Genomic DNA, 14,954 nt, shown 5'->3' with positions numbered 1-14,954 from the left:
CATAGTGCCAGAGTTCCCCTAGTGCTTGTGCACAACTTTCTCATGACACATGTAAGACATTGCACTTAGGGGTGCCTGGGTGGCTCAGTAGGTTAAGTGTCAGGAGTCTTCATTTCGTCACAGGTCATGATCTCACAGTTCATAAGATCGAGCCCCACGTTGGACTCTGTATTGACAGCGTAGAACCTGCTTGGGATTCTCTCTCTCTCTCAAAATAAATAAATAAACATTAAAAAAAAAAAAAGACATTCGCTTAAAGGATGCTCATATGCTTTGTCCTGCCCTGCTAGTTCTTTCACAAACATGTATCTTTGGAGATAGAGACAGAGGGACTACGTTGTAGTAAGGACCACAGGTAGAGTCTCCTATTTAGGTACAACATGGCTAGCAATAAGGAGCCCATGGGATTATAGTTGACATTGAGACCCAGTTTGAATACTGACTCCATTACGTACTAGCCGTATGGTCTTGTGCAAGTTATATAACACTCTGACTTTTCTATTTCCTCGTTTGCAAAATAGGGATCATGATATTTCTTGCCTCAAAGGATAGGATAGCAGTTTAAAAAAAAAAATGTGCATGTTCTGGAGTCTGGCTGCCTGGATTTGTTTCCAGATTCTATTGCTTTCTAGCTGTGTGACCTTGGGCACGTTAACTAACTTCTCTGAACTCAGTTTCCTTGTCTGTAAAATGAGGTAGATAATATCCCATAGGGTTGGCACAGGAATAAGTAACATAGGAAGAACTCATAAGTGGGCGCCTGGGTGGCTAAGTCGGTTAAGCGACTGACTTTGGCTCAGAGCTTGGAGCCTGCTTCAGTTTCTGTGTCTCCCACTCTCTGCCCCTCCCCGCCCTCAAAAATAAATAAACATTAAAAAAATCAAAAAAGAAAGAGCTCATAAGTGCCCCTGACCCATAGTAAACATTTAACAAATGTTAGCTATTATCATTTATCAGGTTAAATGTGATAATGCAGGTAAGCTCTCAGCACAGTCCTGAGTACATAGTAAGTGCTCAATACATAGTTACTTTTTATTTCCAGCACACTATGAAACTTGGAAAAACGTGTCTGAGAGGGATGTTAAGGCTCCTGAGCTGTCGACAGGCAAACGGAACCGGGAGGTGAAGAAAGCAGAAGACGTTACCTCTCCTTGAACTAGGAGACCACAACCCCAGGAACCTCCCCTCAACCTGGGCTTCAGTCTGTCCCACCTTCTGCAGCGGTTGGAATTTCAGCAGCTTGGATCATCTACTGATGATTTCACCGAACCTTGTCTTTGTTCTCTGGACTTTCTAGGGCAATGGTTCTCAACCAGGAGTGATTTTGCCTCAAGGGCCACTTAGCAATATCTGGAGACACTTTTGGTTGTGAAAACTAAGTGGGGGAGGGTGGGGCGGGAGGTGGGGGAGGGCAAGGTCCTATTGCCTTCTAGCAGGTGGAGGCCAGGGATGCTGCTAAACATCCTTCGATGCATGAGACAGGCCCCAGCATCAAAGTATTATCTAGTCTAAAATGTCATTAGTTCCAGGGCGCCTGGGTGGCTGTCAGTTGAGCATCAGACTTCAGCTCAGGTAGTGATCTCACGATTCGGGGGTTCGAGCCCTGCATCAGGCTCTGTGCTGACAGCTCAGAGCCTGGAGCCTGTTTTGATTCTCTCTCTCACTCTCTCTCTCTCTCTCTCTCTTTCTCCCCCTCCCCCGCTCATGCCCTGTCTCTCAAAAATGAATAAATGTTAAAAAAAAATTTAAATGTCATTAGTTCTAGGGTGCCTGGGTGGCTCAGTCAGTTAAACGTCTGACTCTTGGTTTCCAGCTCAGGTCATGAACTCACGGTTTGTGGGTTTGAGCCCTGCATCGGGCTCTGCACTAATGGCATGGAGATTGGAATTCTCTCTCCCTCTCTCTGCACCTCCCTGCTCTCTCTCTCTCTCTCAAAATAAACATTAAAAAAAAAAAAGTGTCATTAGTTCCAAGGTGGAGAAACCCTGCCCTAGGGCTAAGGAGATCTTCATAAGCTTATTGGACTTGGGTAAGGTTTGGGTCAGGTAGTGCTTTGGGGGGAAGGGAGATCCTTGTTGGAAATGCCAGGGAACAGCAGAGCCAGTCACTCTGCAACCCACAGAAAGGGCCGCAGGATAACTCCTTCCTCAGTATCAAAGACCAAACAAAGGGGAACAGAGAAAGAAACAAAGAAAACGGAGCCAGCTTCTTTATATGTGTTATATTTTTCATTAATAAATAGGTTTTCTTCTTTAAACACAGAACATATAACAGATTGAAACACTCCCCCCTCCCCCCAATTCCAAAGACAAGAGTCTATAAAACAAATGCCAGCTGTACTGCCCTAAGGGCAGAAAAAGTCTGGTGACCCCCACCCAGCCCTGCCCCCTGCAGCACCACCACCCCCACACTGCAAGAGAAGAGGGTCTGGGGCTTCTCCCTTGGACCCTGGGGACTTAGGTGAGAAGCATATGAATGTATGATGTCACCTCTCCATGAGGCATGGGCTATGCAAAGATGAGGTTTCCTTCTCATTGGCTCTGACCAGCTCCTGCCCTTCTCATTTCAGTTATGAAGCACCTGGGCTCAGCTCCCAAGGGAGCTGCCTCTTGGCTTCCCCGCTCCACTCCTCTGCGGCCTCCTCAGAGGGGACGGGAAGGGCTCAGGGACCCCTCCCATCCCCTGGCCCGCATGGAAGCGCTGTGGAAGAGGCATGATGCTGAAGGTGAGGCTCCTATAGGCCCCCAAGCTCATGAGGCCAGCATGCCCCCCACACCCCCATACCTTTCCTTCCTCTGGAGCGGGGGACACTGGGGCAGCCGCCCCCACCACAACCTAGTGCCTGGCTTGGGGTGTGATGGTTCTTTCTAAGTGTCAGGTCCTCAAGCTGGGCCTGGCTCTTTCCTCGTCCCATTCCTGTCTCCTTCCAAGCCCTCACCGTGGCTGTCTGAAAAACTCGTGTCCAGTGTCCTAAATTGTCCCGTCCTCCCTCTCCCCGTGCCTCTGCAACCCAAGGGAGGAAGTGGGAGGTTGCCTCCCCTCTCCAACCCCCACTTCACATAATGGAACAGCTTTTGGCCTTTTCCTTCTTGAAGGTAGAAGAGATGAGTTCGGAACGACTGGGGAGGTGAAGCAGTCGCTTGGAGAGGCTTCGGACGGGGCTCTTGGGGGGCACTGGGCTGGGCTTGTTCAGACACACCATGGACGCTGTCCGGAAGATGCTGTGGATACTCTTTTCTGAGGTAAAAGCCGAGCCTTCCAGGTAGATTTCTGCACCCAGCTGCTTGGCTATTGCACAGCCCTGCAGAGGGGGTGAGGTCATGAATGCAATCATCCAAAATGGCTCTGAAACCCTGCCTTCTGTGCTTAGTGGTACTCCCCAGGGCTACTCCGGATGGGACCCAACAGCCAGTCTCCCATCACCACCCTCTGCTGATTATTTTCCACAGGTACCTGTAACACTTTTTAAACCATATGGATACCAGACCAAGTAAATCTTGCGGTAGCGCCTAGGCATTGATATGTTTTTTTAAATATATATATATTTTTTAACGTTTTATTTATTTTTGAGACAGGGAGAGACAGAGCATGAACAGGGGAGGGTCAGAGAGAGGGAGACACAGAATCTGAAACAGGCTCCAGGCTCTGAGCTGTCAGCACAGAGCCCGACGCGGGGCTCGAACTCACGGACCGCAAGATCATGACCTGAGCCGAAGTCGGCCACTTAACCGACTGAGCCACCCAGGCGCCCCGGCATTGATATTTTTAAGAGCTCTCCAGATGATTCTAATGTGAACCACTGGTTTGAAAGAAATGGTCCTGTGCTCCCATGTGCAAAAGAAATTATCCAGGGGCGACTGGGCGGCTCAGTCAGTTAAGTCTCCGACTCTTGATCTTTGCTCAGGTCATGATTTCATGGCTCATGAGATCAAGCCCTGTTTCGGGCTCTGTGCAGAGCCTGCTTGCGATTCTCTCTCTCTCTCTCTCTCTCTCTCCCTCCCTCTGTCCCTACCCTCCTCTCTCTCTCTCTCAAAATAAATAAAATAAACTTAGAAAAGAAAATATCCAGGAATATCATTAAAAACGCAATTTCTTCTTTTTTAAGATTTTTTTTTTAAGTAATCTCTACACCCAACGTGGGGCTTGAACCCACAACCTTGAGATCAAGAGGCGCGTGCTGGGGTGCCTGGGTGGCTCAGTCAGTTAAGCGTCCGACTTCAGCTCAGGTCATGATCTCGCAGTTTGTGAGTTCGAGCCCCATGTCGGGCTCTGTGCTGACAGCTCGGAGCCTGGCGCCTGCTTCGGATTCTGTGTCTCCTTCTTCCTCTGCCCCTCCCCCACTTGTGCTCTGTCTCCCTCTGTCTATCAAAAATAAATAAAATACAAAAAAAAAAAAAAAAAAAAAGAGTCGAATGCTCCACTGACCGAGCCGGGCAGGTGCTCCCAAAACACAGTTTCTGTATCTTTCTCCCAGAGTGACTCTATAGGTATGGAGTCGGGAATTCTAACAGGCACCTCTAGTGATTCTAATGTAGGTGGTCAACAAAAAAAAAATCTGAGAAATACTAGCACACACAGGAATGACTCATCTGCCAACCTATAGCATAAATCGGGGTAAGTAGTTACCTGCCACCTCTATTTAGGTGACTGATCTGCTGATTACAGATGGCCCCCCAGGATACCAATCTCCCTTGCCGCAGAGAGAGTTTGAGCAAGGGCTATATTTCAAGTCCTTCGCCTATAGCTTTCTCCACCCCACCTTTAACACATGCGTGCACATAGACACACACACACACACACACACACACACACACCTGCTCGTAGGAGATAGGTGCCTGTTTCTGGTGGGACAGCTCCATCAGTGTGCTCAGGTCTGTTCGCAGGTCTGTCTTGCAGCCAATAAGCAAAACGCGGGTGCTAGGACAATAGTCCAGGATTTCTGTCCTCCACTGAAGAGCCATGTAAGAAGGGAAGGGGGAAGGAGGAAGGAAGAGTCAGTGGCTAACCTGCAGAAACCCAGTTGGCAACATCACACACACCATCCAGCTTATCGGCAGCCCAGCCCTCCCTGAGTCACAGCATCACCAATGCACTAATTACATCATCTTCCTGTGAGGCCTTTGGGGCCACAGGAGTGCTGACCCGAGAGCCTGTCCCCTCATTCAACAGCCCGGTTCACAGGGGCAGAATCTCCTCCCACTTTCTGCCAAGCATCTGGGGCCTGGATCCGGCCCCTCAACCCAGTCAAAGAGCTTCACGAGACCAGAAAGCCAGGAGGGATCGGGAGGAAACCAACCAGTCTCTTCCCAAGAAAAGGAAATAATCCCAAAGTATCCTGGGAAGTAGTCCCACAGGGTATTCTGAGATGCTTCGGTATGGGCAGACTCTGCCACCCAAACCAGGTGTTTCCTACCAGCATTTCTGCTCACACCTGCCTGCCTTGCCCAGTCCCACTGGGCCTGGGATCAAGGTCTATAGACGCTGCCTCCAAAAGACCCCACCTCCAACCCTCAAACCCTATCACTGAAAGGTTCTGACTCTCAGTCCTTCACCTCCTGAGTCTTTAATACCACCTTCCCTTGCCGGGCCCTTGGCAGAGCAGTATAGGATATGGCAAAGCCAGGAGGCAGAGTGGGGAGAGATCTGGGTTCCAGTCCCAGAGCTGTAGCAAATGGTTATGGTTTCGGGAAAATCTCTTCCTTCCCTGGCCTCAGTTTCTTCCTGCTCCAGAAGAGGGGATTGGACAACGAGGTCCCCAAGATTCTTTCTTGTTCTCAAGCTGAGTTAGAGATTGCAGTTATCCAGACTTACCTTCTTGAGTGCACTATCCACTGTCTCCGGTCGGCTGATATCAAAGCATAGTAATACTGCATCTGAGTCGCTATAGCAGAGTGGACGGACGTTGTCGTAGTAGGGAGATCCTGGTATGGAGGAGAAAGAGCTGATGGTGACATTTCCCCTTCCCTACAGGCCTAGGCCCACAGAGACCCGGGAATACCATTCTTGGCCCTTAGGTTAGTTGGCCCCACCCATCTCCCAGGGGAACATGCTACAGCCTGGAAGCTTGGGACCTGACCACCTGCCAGAAAGCAGTACAAAAAAAAAATCATTTCCTTAGCCCTGAAAAGGGGAAAGGGGGAAATAAAAGGGAGGGGGGTGGGTAGAATAGAATTTGGATCTCCTACAGGGCGCTTAATTTAAGGTCTACCATTTTTCTGAATCCCAGAGGAGGATACTCCCACCCCTGCAGAGACCAGGGCTTGTGTAAGGTCTCTTTTTTAGAGTCTGCCTGCTGCCCTACGTCTGCTCCTTGCTTCTGCTCCAGGGTCTCCCCAAAGGAAAAACAAACCTGCCTGTTACATAACTGGCTGCCCTGCTTCTTTGCCATGGGGTCAGAACTCTAGGAGGCTGGCAGGAGAGGAAGAATATCATGAATTCAGTGCCCTACTCCTCCCTGCAAAAAGCTGTAGCCCCTATCCCCCAAGATCTCAGGGAGGCAGTTTCAAAGATAGTAGCACCAAAGGCTAGGGATTTAGAGGCTCGAGGAAGGGTCCTTCACTGGGAGGGCAGCAGGCAATGCAGACCCAGGTGGTCCAGCATGGGAGAATGCTAGGGGCTCAGCCTGCCCCCCTCCACCCTGGGGAAGGAACAGTAGCAGATTTGGAACTCAGACAATCCGTGCTCAGAATAGCAAGCAGCCCCTCTCCCTGCACCACAATCGCCATGGAAACTGGGGGGAATCCAAGCTGGGGTAGGGGGTTGGTCGTTTAAAAAAAAAAAAAAAGAGTAAAGAGGAGTTGCAATAACTGTGGCCCTTCAGCAATCTGCCCCCATCCCCGGTCTGAGGTGGGGTCTTAGCACCGCAGCACTGAGCAAAGGGAGCACTGCAGCAGTGGGGAAGGGGGAGGGGAGGGGAGGAGGCCTCCATTCTGGCTCCAGGCAACCCCCCTCCCCTAAAACCAGCAAGTGAGTAATGGGACCAGGTTCGACCCTGGCCCCTCGGTTAGGAGGGCCCATCCCACACACCCCTACCGCTTCCTCCTTCTTTGTGGGCACCTAATTTGAAGAAAGGAGTTTGAGGATGACTGATAGCCTGCATCCTTTCTGAAATTGGAGGGTGGGCATGCGACACAGGGAACTGACACCACTTTGCTGACTTTCCATTATCCGGACTGGGATTCAAGAGCTGCATTCCACCGGAGGCGGGGGGGGACATTTGGGGGGCAGTGGTAGTAAAAAGAGATAAGCCGCAGTGAGATTCTGTGAAGACTGAGAGGTGGACAGGGGACAGCAGACGAAATCCCATATATCACGTAGCCAAGCTGCATTCTAGTCGGATCCAGCCAGCATAGCACAGTCCACGATAACCAGAACCCTGCCTCCCAACCCCTGGTGCTGCAACGGAGGAAAGCACACCAGGTGGAGGAATTTTTGTCTTGCTCTGTTTTGGGGAGGGGGGGAGGCATGAGGAGATCTCATTTTCTGTTTACCCGTCCCCTACCCCCAATCTTTTCAGACCTCAAAACTGGATCATGGGAACAACAGCTCTTTGAGGAGTAGGATGGCATATTTATTATATGTAACAGGAAAGCCCTAGTGGCTTACACAGTTCCTCTTTAAACTCAGCCTGAATATCCATTTTTAGAGAGTGGATTTTATTTTCTTTCTGTTATTCCTGGCTTTTAGTCCTTAATTAGGACTCTGAGCCCAGTCTATTAAAAAAGAATTGGGGTAAAGGAGATAATGAGCAGGGATCAGAATCAAAGCAAAGGACAGCCTAGCACCGAGGGGTTAGGGTTGGGAGGCTGGAAAAATATTGTTTTCTATATTCCAGAAAGACTGGGCATCTTCTACCTCAGCCCAGTATGGGGGCGGGGGCGGGGGGGACTGTCACAGCCACCCCTCCTCCCTGCCACTGTCTACAACCTGACTGTGCCCCATATTAAAGCCATCTCCCCCACCCTCCAAAACATCGATGATGCATCGCTTCATCCCTGAGCCGCAGCAGTATGACAAGTGGAACGGAGCTGCGGCAGGCGGACAGCAGTGACCCAAGATGGAATGCAGGAGAGAAAACTGACTCAGGAGCAATATTCCCCCAAAGCAGGCTTGTCTCCCGGCCTCAACCACCACTGCCTCCAGCAGCACTGACTCCTGTCTCATTTGGCTTTGCTCTGGGGCAGTAAAGGCAGTGGGGGGGGGGGGTCGGTGGGGGGTAGGGGTAGAGAACAGGGAGTGGAAATGGAGAAGCCCTATCTGACAACACCCCAGGTGTAGTCAAGGTTCATTCATCTCGCCATCCCGGCCCTCTGAAGGAAGGAGCTAGACCCAGAGAAGTGGCTTCTGGGGCTCATCCACTCTGCACCCCTGGACCAGCCAACCAAGCAATCTTCAGGTCCCCTTCTGTCAGTTTCCTGGCCAGTATCATACATACTCCTTCTCCCCACCAAAGAGGGAAACAATTTCCTAAGAGAGCAGCTGTAGCAGACCAGTGGAGGTGGGAAGGGGGCATTTAGGGTTGGCAGTCTTACCTGAGGTGTCCCAGAGACTGAGCTCCACCCTCTGTTCCTCTGTCTCCAAGCAGGCTGTGTAATTCTCAAACACGGTGGGCACATATGTCTGTGAAAAGAGAGGAACCAGTCACACCCTAGGTGCCCCTACCCTCATAAGCCTCTGATCAGTGCTGGCTACACAAGAAGCCACTCACCCTAGTGAGACACTAAAGTGGCAGGGGATAAGGGGCGGGGAGGGGGGATACCTGGGGCAGGAGGGACCACATGGGACGGGAAGGAGAGGAGCGTAGAGGCACAGGCACTTTGCTCCATGGAAGAAAGAAAGCTGAATGACTTCCAGCCAGGGACAAGCCCCCCATATCCCACATGGTCAGGGAGGCAGACACACAGATTTCTCACAGCTCCAGACTTGTCTGTCTCCCAATTTCAGAGACACAAGCCAATTCGAGCTCTGTATCTTCTCCCACAAGCCCCTCGGACCAGCAGGGCAGCCGAAGCCCGCCTGCGGACATGCTCGCAGAACCTTTGAGGATGGGATGAGGAGACCGGCAGGTATTACGTCAAGGAGAAACCCCAGACTCTGAAATGCCTCCAGTTCCCTCTCCCGAGCGAGCCGACTCCAGGTCGAAGGGAGGTAGGAAGGCATCTGATCGGGGCCTGTGGGTGAAGAGGTGAGGAGGGGCCAGCCAGCGCGGCGGCAGAAGTGGAACAGGTCTCAGGGGAAGCTAAGGCAGCGCGGTCCTCCGGCCGGGCGCCTGAGGATGGGGCAGGCTGGGGTGGCGTAAGCGGCGGGCGGCTAGCTCCCCCGGGCAGGTGGGAGCCTGGCCGCGGGGAAGACAGGCGGGCAAGGAGAAACTCTGGCCAGCAGGCGGGCAGCTCACCTCGGGATAGCAGTCCTTCGCTAACACCTGTAACATCGCTGTCTTCCCGCACTGCACATCCCCCACCAGAACCAGCTTACATCTGGCCACGACTGGCTGGGGGGGCCGTCTCTCCTTCATGACCGTAGCCTCCGCGGGACTTGGACTCCGATTCAGAGAGGAGAGGGTTGCGCCAGGGGCCTCTCAGCACAAAAACCCGGCCGACTTCCTCGCCTCTCTCCGAATGGAAACGAGGCCGGCACAGCCACCTTATATCTCCCAGGCTGGGCCAATCGCAAGAGGAGGCGGGCTCTGTCAAGGCCAATCCCTGAGGTGGGATCCCCTCCAGCAGCCAATGGTGGGGAAATCTGAGTCAGTGCCCTCTTCTTCCCTTCCCTTTCCCTTAAAGCTGCACCGTTGCTTCCTCTGCAAGGGGATTCCCACGCTGTTTGCATTTGTATTAGGAAGGGGGAGGGGACGTGAAGCAAAATTAATGGTCTTGAGTGTCCATCAATTAGTGTCAAAAGCAAACTGGCCATGAAGGCAGAAAATGAGGTCAGGCTGGCATTGTCCCAAGAGAAAAGCAGGATCTGCCCCAACTATAGACAGGTGGCACCCGGGGTAGGGGGTGGGACGGTGGCCCCCCAGATCTCTGATCTCTTTGTTCTATCTAATCCCCGTCCAAACCACTTCTGGCTTCCTCTCCCAGAGGCTCCTGCTATACTTCTTTATCAGCTCCTGCTGTACCCCTTTCAATGCCCAAGTCTAGAATCACCTTCAAATAAATAAATAGATAGATAGATAGATAGATAGGTCTTCTTGCATCATCTGGAAAAAAACCACACAGTTCCTGACCCAGAGATGGACAGAGAGAAAGGAATGAGGGAGTCTGGCAAGTGGGGATGAGAAAGAGGAGACTAAAGCAAACAAAGTCTCTGTCTGTTGGGCCAGATAACCTCTCACCCCATGCCAGGCAAGAGCTGCTTAAGGGTGTTTGTTCTGCCGCCTGGGTTCAGCTTCCTGGATGAATCAGGCACAGGTCCAGTTCTAGGTTGACACTTACTAATGCCGACATGCTGTGTGTCACCTGGTTAAAGTTCAGACTGGAAGACTGGGCCTGGGACTTTGGATCAGCAGGTTGGAGGGCAACCCAAGGTTGTGATGAGCTAATGACTGCCTCTGGGCCCTGCCCCTCGCTAGACAGGACCATGGGGTATGCACAGCTCAAACTGCCCACTGATCATTCAGGAACCAAGATGGCCTAAAGAAGACCTTCTGGGGATCAGGGTTTGGAGCAAAGCTGATCTTGGGCAAAAATGAGGGCATCCCAGAGTTTATCTTTAGGTCTCTTACCCTTGTCAAGCTCAGCACCTCTGGAGCATGCCTGGATCTTGTTCTGTCTGAGCTTTACCTTCATTGGTGCCCGACCCAGGATTATTTTCCCTGTTCTAAAGGATGTTTAAAAACACTTCCCAGGCCCAAAGGGACAGATTTCTAAGCGTGAAATCCCCAGTGCTCACTATAGACAGGGGATGGATGGTATTTTGAGAAGGCAGCCTACCCAGTGTGCCCCTCATCAAATCCTGTGCCATCCAGGCCCAAATTATTTGTCTGAGGGCTCTGGGGCTAACGCCTGCACTGTCCTCTACCCATTTCCTAGGGCTCCCCCTTCCAGGGGCCAAGGATCACCTAAAGGAATCTCCAGAGTAGTAAGAGTTACCTAGGTGCCACCATATCCTCCTCTCCCAGGCACTCTGGAATTTTTTCCCTGAGACCTCATCTTCAGCCCTCAGATAATCCGTCTGTAGAGTGTGTCCTCTTCTTGCCCTTTTCAGCCACCTGACAGCTTCTCTGAACTGCTCATAAGTACGGTTTGGGAGAGTTCCAGGAACAGCTGTAAGATCCCAGACTGCCTCAACCTGGAGTCCTTTCCTTCAACCTGACCTTTTCTTCCTCTTCCCCACCATCAGGCTCATCTGGACTCAGCTCTGGAGGCCTCTGTGGGGTTCCTATACATCCTCTTAACCCTTAACTTGGTTCCCTCCAATGGTAGTCCCAAAGGCTTTAGCCCTCTCTCTCCATGTTCTCTACCAGCCTCCCCGCTATATACCCTCTCCACCAGCCACTCCAAAGAGCCTTTCAGTGTAAGTAAAAACTGTTCCTGCCATGCAAACAGCTTTCTCTGGCTTCTAACAAGATTGCTATTCTTGAGCTCCTCTGAGAGAGAAACTCCGGGAGCTGGCGCTAACACTGATTCTTCCCTGGGTGACTGACTGCATGTCAGGGTAGGGCAGCGGAAAGCCTGAGCTGTGAGACCAAGCAGCCGCCATTGTGGTGGATTCTCAAGATGTGTATGAAGATATTTTGTGGGTCACTTGGTTATGAACTGTGGTGGGAAAAGTGACGTGTGTGTGTGTGTGTGTGTGTGTGTGTGTGTGTGTTAGGTCAGAAGGCAGCGTGGCAACATGAACAGAGGATGGAGCCAAAGTTCAGCAGGTCTGGGTTTTGGACCCTGCTCTGCCCTTAACAAGCTGTTAGGACATTTGCGTAAGTCACTTCCTCTCTGGGCCCCTGTTTCTTTAAATGTTATGTGAGTGATTTGGACTGGAGAAAGGGTCTTTAGTCTTCCTTCCTTCCTTCCTTCCTTCCTTCCTTCCTTCCTCCTTCCTTCCTTTCCTTCCTTCCTTCCTTCATTTCTTTCTTTCTTTCTTTCTTTCTTTCTTTCTTTCTTTCTTTCTTTCTTTCTTTCCAGCAGTTAGATTCCTTCCCCTAAGTTTGTTTAAACCTCTTCCGAGTGTCTTCATGTAAAAATCCGTAGCCAGAGTAATAAACTTACAAGGTGGTTCTTTCCTATCAAGACCAGAAAATTTTAAAACAAGGTTACACTTGAAAACCTTATCCTAATGTGGAAGAAGCCAGGTGCAAAAGACCACATATTGTCTGATTCCATTTGTGTGAAATGTCCAGAATAGATGGACCAAAGAAACAGAAAATAGGTGAGCAGCTGCCTGGGGCTGTCAGGACTGGGGGAATGGGGAGTGACTGCTAATGGATACAAGGTGGTGATGGGGATGATGGGGGGTAATACAAGGAGGAGATTGGGGATGGTGGGCGTTGATATGAGGTGGTGATGGGGGTAATGGGGGGTGACATGAGGGGTGATGGGGGTGATGGAGATAATATGAGGAGGTGATTGAGGGTGATATGAGGTGGTGACAGGGGGGTGACACGGTGATTGGGGGTGATATGAAGTAGTGATGGGGGTGATGGGGATGATAGGGGGTGATATGAGGTGGTGATGGGGGGTGATTGAGGGGGTGATGGGGGGTGATGAGTGATACCAGGTGGTGATGGGAGGTGATGGGAGTTGATACGAGGTGGTGATTGGGGGCGATGAAAAGCTTCTAAATTTGATTGGGTGATAGTTGTACAATTCTGCGAATATACTAAAAACCACTGAATTATACGGTTTAAATTGGTGACTTGTATGGTGTTTGAATTATATCTTGATACATCTGTGACTTGAAAAAATAAGGTTATAATTCCAAATCTTATTTATGTAGTCTCCTTTGACTTTTTTTTAAAGCTTTTTTGTGAGTGTGGAAATATTCAAACATGTAAAAAGGGAGAAAGAATAATACAACAAGCCCCTATGCATCTGTCACTAAACTTCAATAATTATCAACATAATCTTATTTATCTATGCCCTCCACCCACTTCTCCCACTACAACTTCTGTACTGGATGATTTCCAAACACATGATATCATGTCATTTAAAAAAATTTTTTTTTACATTTATTTATTTTTGAGAAACAGAGTGAGACAAAGCGTGAGCGGGGGAGGGGCAGAGAGAGAAGGAGACACAGAATCTGAAGCAGGCTCCAGGCCCTGAGCAAGCGGTCAGCACAGAGGCTGATGTGGGGCTCGAACCCACGAACTGTGAGATCATGACGTGAGCCAAAGTCGGACGCTCAACCGACTGAGCCACCCAGGCGCCCCGACATCATATCATTTAATCCATAGATTTTTTCAGTACTCATCTCTAAAAGGAGTTTGGTTTTTGTTTTTAAAGATTTTGTTTTGGGGGCACCTGGGTGGCTTAGTCCATTAAGCATCTGACTTCAGCTCAGATCATGATCTCACAGTTCATGGGCTCGAGCCCCATGTCGGGCTCTGTGCTGACAGCTTGGAGCCTGAAACCTGTTTCAGATTCTGTGTCTCCCTCTCTCTCTCTCTGCCCCTCCCCTGCTCATGCTCACTTTCTCTCTCTCTCTCTCTCTCTCTCTCTCTCTCAAAAATAAATAAGATATTTAAAAAATTTTTAAGATTGTATTTAAAAGAATGTCTATTCCCAACATGGGGCTTGAATCCACAACCCCAAGATCAAGAGTTGCATACTTCACTGACAAGCCAGCCAGGTGCCCCAGGAGTTTGTTAACGTAACCATAATATCATTATCACAACTAAAAATAAATAAATAACTCCTTAATGTCATCAAATATCCAGTCAGTGTTAATATTTTCCCAACTATGTAATACATCGATTTAATCTAAAGCAAGGTCCACATGTTGGACTTGGTTGATATGGCTCTTAAATGTCTTTTATTTCATAGGTTCTACCTCCCTTTTTTTTCTTGAAGTTTATTTGTTGAAGAAACCAAGTTGTGTATTCTATACTGTCTTCCATATTTTGGATTTTGCTGATTGCATCTCCATGGTGTTGTTTACATGTAGTAAACTTCTTTACAAATTAAATCTTACCCGGAATCCCAAACGCAAAAAAAGATGAAAAACCAAACTGCTCTGGTTGAATCAGAATGAGGGACTTGGAGCGGGGCCTGGGTGGCTCAGTCGGTTAAGCGTCCGGCTTCAGTTCAGGTTATGATCTCACAGTTTGTGGGTTCAAGGCCCACATCAGGCTCTGTGCTGGCAGCTTGGAGCCTGGAGCCAGCTTCAGATTGTGTTTCCCTCTCTGCCCCTCCCCTGCTTGTGCTCTGTCTCTGTCTCTCTCACACAAATAAACATTATAAAAAAAAAAAAAAAAAAAAGAATGAGGGACTTGGAATGGGGCTCAGTCAAGTACCTCCCCTCCTGGGGTACTTCTAAGGAACAAACTACAGGGGACACAGTTTCAAAACCACTAGCCCATGGGGCATCTGGGTGGCTCAATCAGTTGGGGTCCGACTCTTGGTTTTGGCTCAGGTCATGATCTCACGGCTCATGGGTTCAAGCCCCGTGTCAGGCTCTGCACTGACAGAGCCTACTTGGGATTTTCTCTCTCTCGCTCTCAAAATAAATAAACAAACAGACAGACAAACTTTTAATAAAATAAAAAATAAAAATCACTATCCTGTATAGTGTGTGTGTGTGTGTATACCACATGTTCAAAGCTCAGGACTGTCTTATCTTTTTTTGGCTCTGATTACTCTGATAAATTCCTTATCTGGGACAGTGACATAAAAACAAAGATGTTCCAGGTGATGGCAAATTCAAATTCACTCTGATTCTTACCAGAGGGTATCCAGGCTGTCTTTTTCTGCCCTAGGGATCCTTACAAAGAGCTCCCAGGAACCTGCCACTGG

The 14,954-nt window shown here is 49.7% G+C and overlaps 1 protein-coding gene across 1 annotated transcript; it reads right to left on the bottom strand.

Moving 5' to 3' along the window:
• Window positions 1-2,206: 2,206 nt before the first annotated feature.
• Window positions 2,207-9,636, bottom strand: RND1 (Rho family GTPase 1). The gene is made up of 5 exons (XM_058742938.1): window positions 9,395-9,636; window positions 8,532-8,619; window positions 5,812-5,921; window positions 4,815-4,949; window positions 2,207-3,301 (listed from the first exon to the last, which is right to left on the bottom strand). The coding sequence occupies exons 1-5, from the start codon at window positions 9,512-9,514 to the stop codon at window positions 3,056-3,058; spliced, it is 699 nt and encodes a 232-aa protein (XP_058598921.1). The 5' UTR covers window positions 9,515-9,636; the 3' UTR covers window positions 2,207-3,055.
• Window positions 9,637-14,954: the final 5,318 nt, after the last annotated feature.

The sequence above is a fragment of the Neofelis nebulosa genome, chromosome 8, assembly GCF_028018385.1.
Source record: "Neofelis nebulosa isolate mNeoNeb1 chromosome 8, mNeoNeb1.pri, whole genome shotgun sequence".
Taxonomy (NCBI): domain Eukaryota; kingdom Metazoa; phylum Chordata; class Mammalia; order Carnivora; family Felidae; genus Neofelis; species Neofelis nebulosa.
This window is presented reverse-complemented; position numbering and strand designations above follow the sequence as displayed.

What these genes read in the sequence shown, in the direction of transcription:
- RND1 (XM_058742938.1), bottom strand. Translation starts at nt 9,514, where the DNA reads ATGAAGGAGAGACGGCCCCCCCAGCCAGTCGTGGCCAGATGTAAGCTG. An exon ending in TGGATAGTGCACTCAAGAAG is followed by an intron (nt 4,950 to 5,811) that starts GTAAGTCTGGAT and finishes ATGGCTCTTCAG; the next exon opens with TGGAGGACAGAAATCCTGGA. An exon ending in CACCTATCTCCTACGAGCAG is followed by an intron (nt 3,302 to 4,814) that starts GTGTGTGTGTGT and finishes CCCCCTCTGCAG; the next exon opens with GGCTGTGCAATAGCCAAGCA.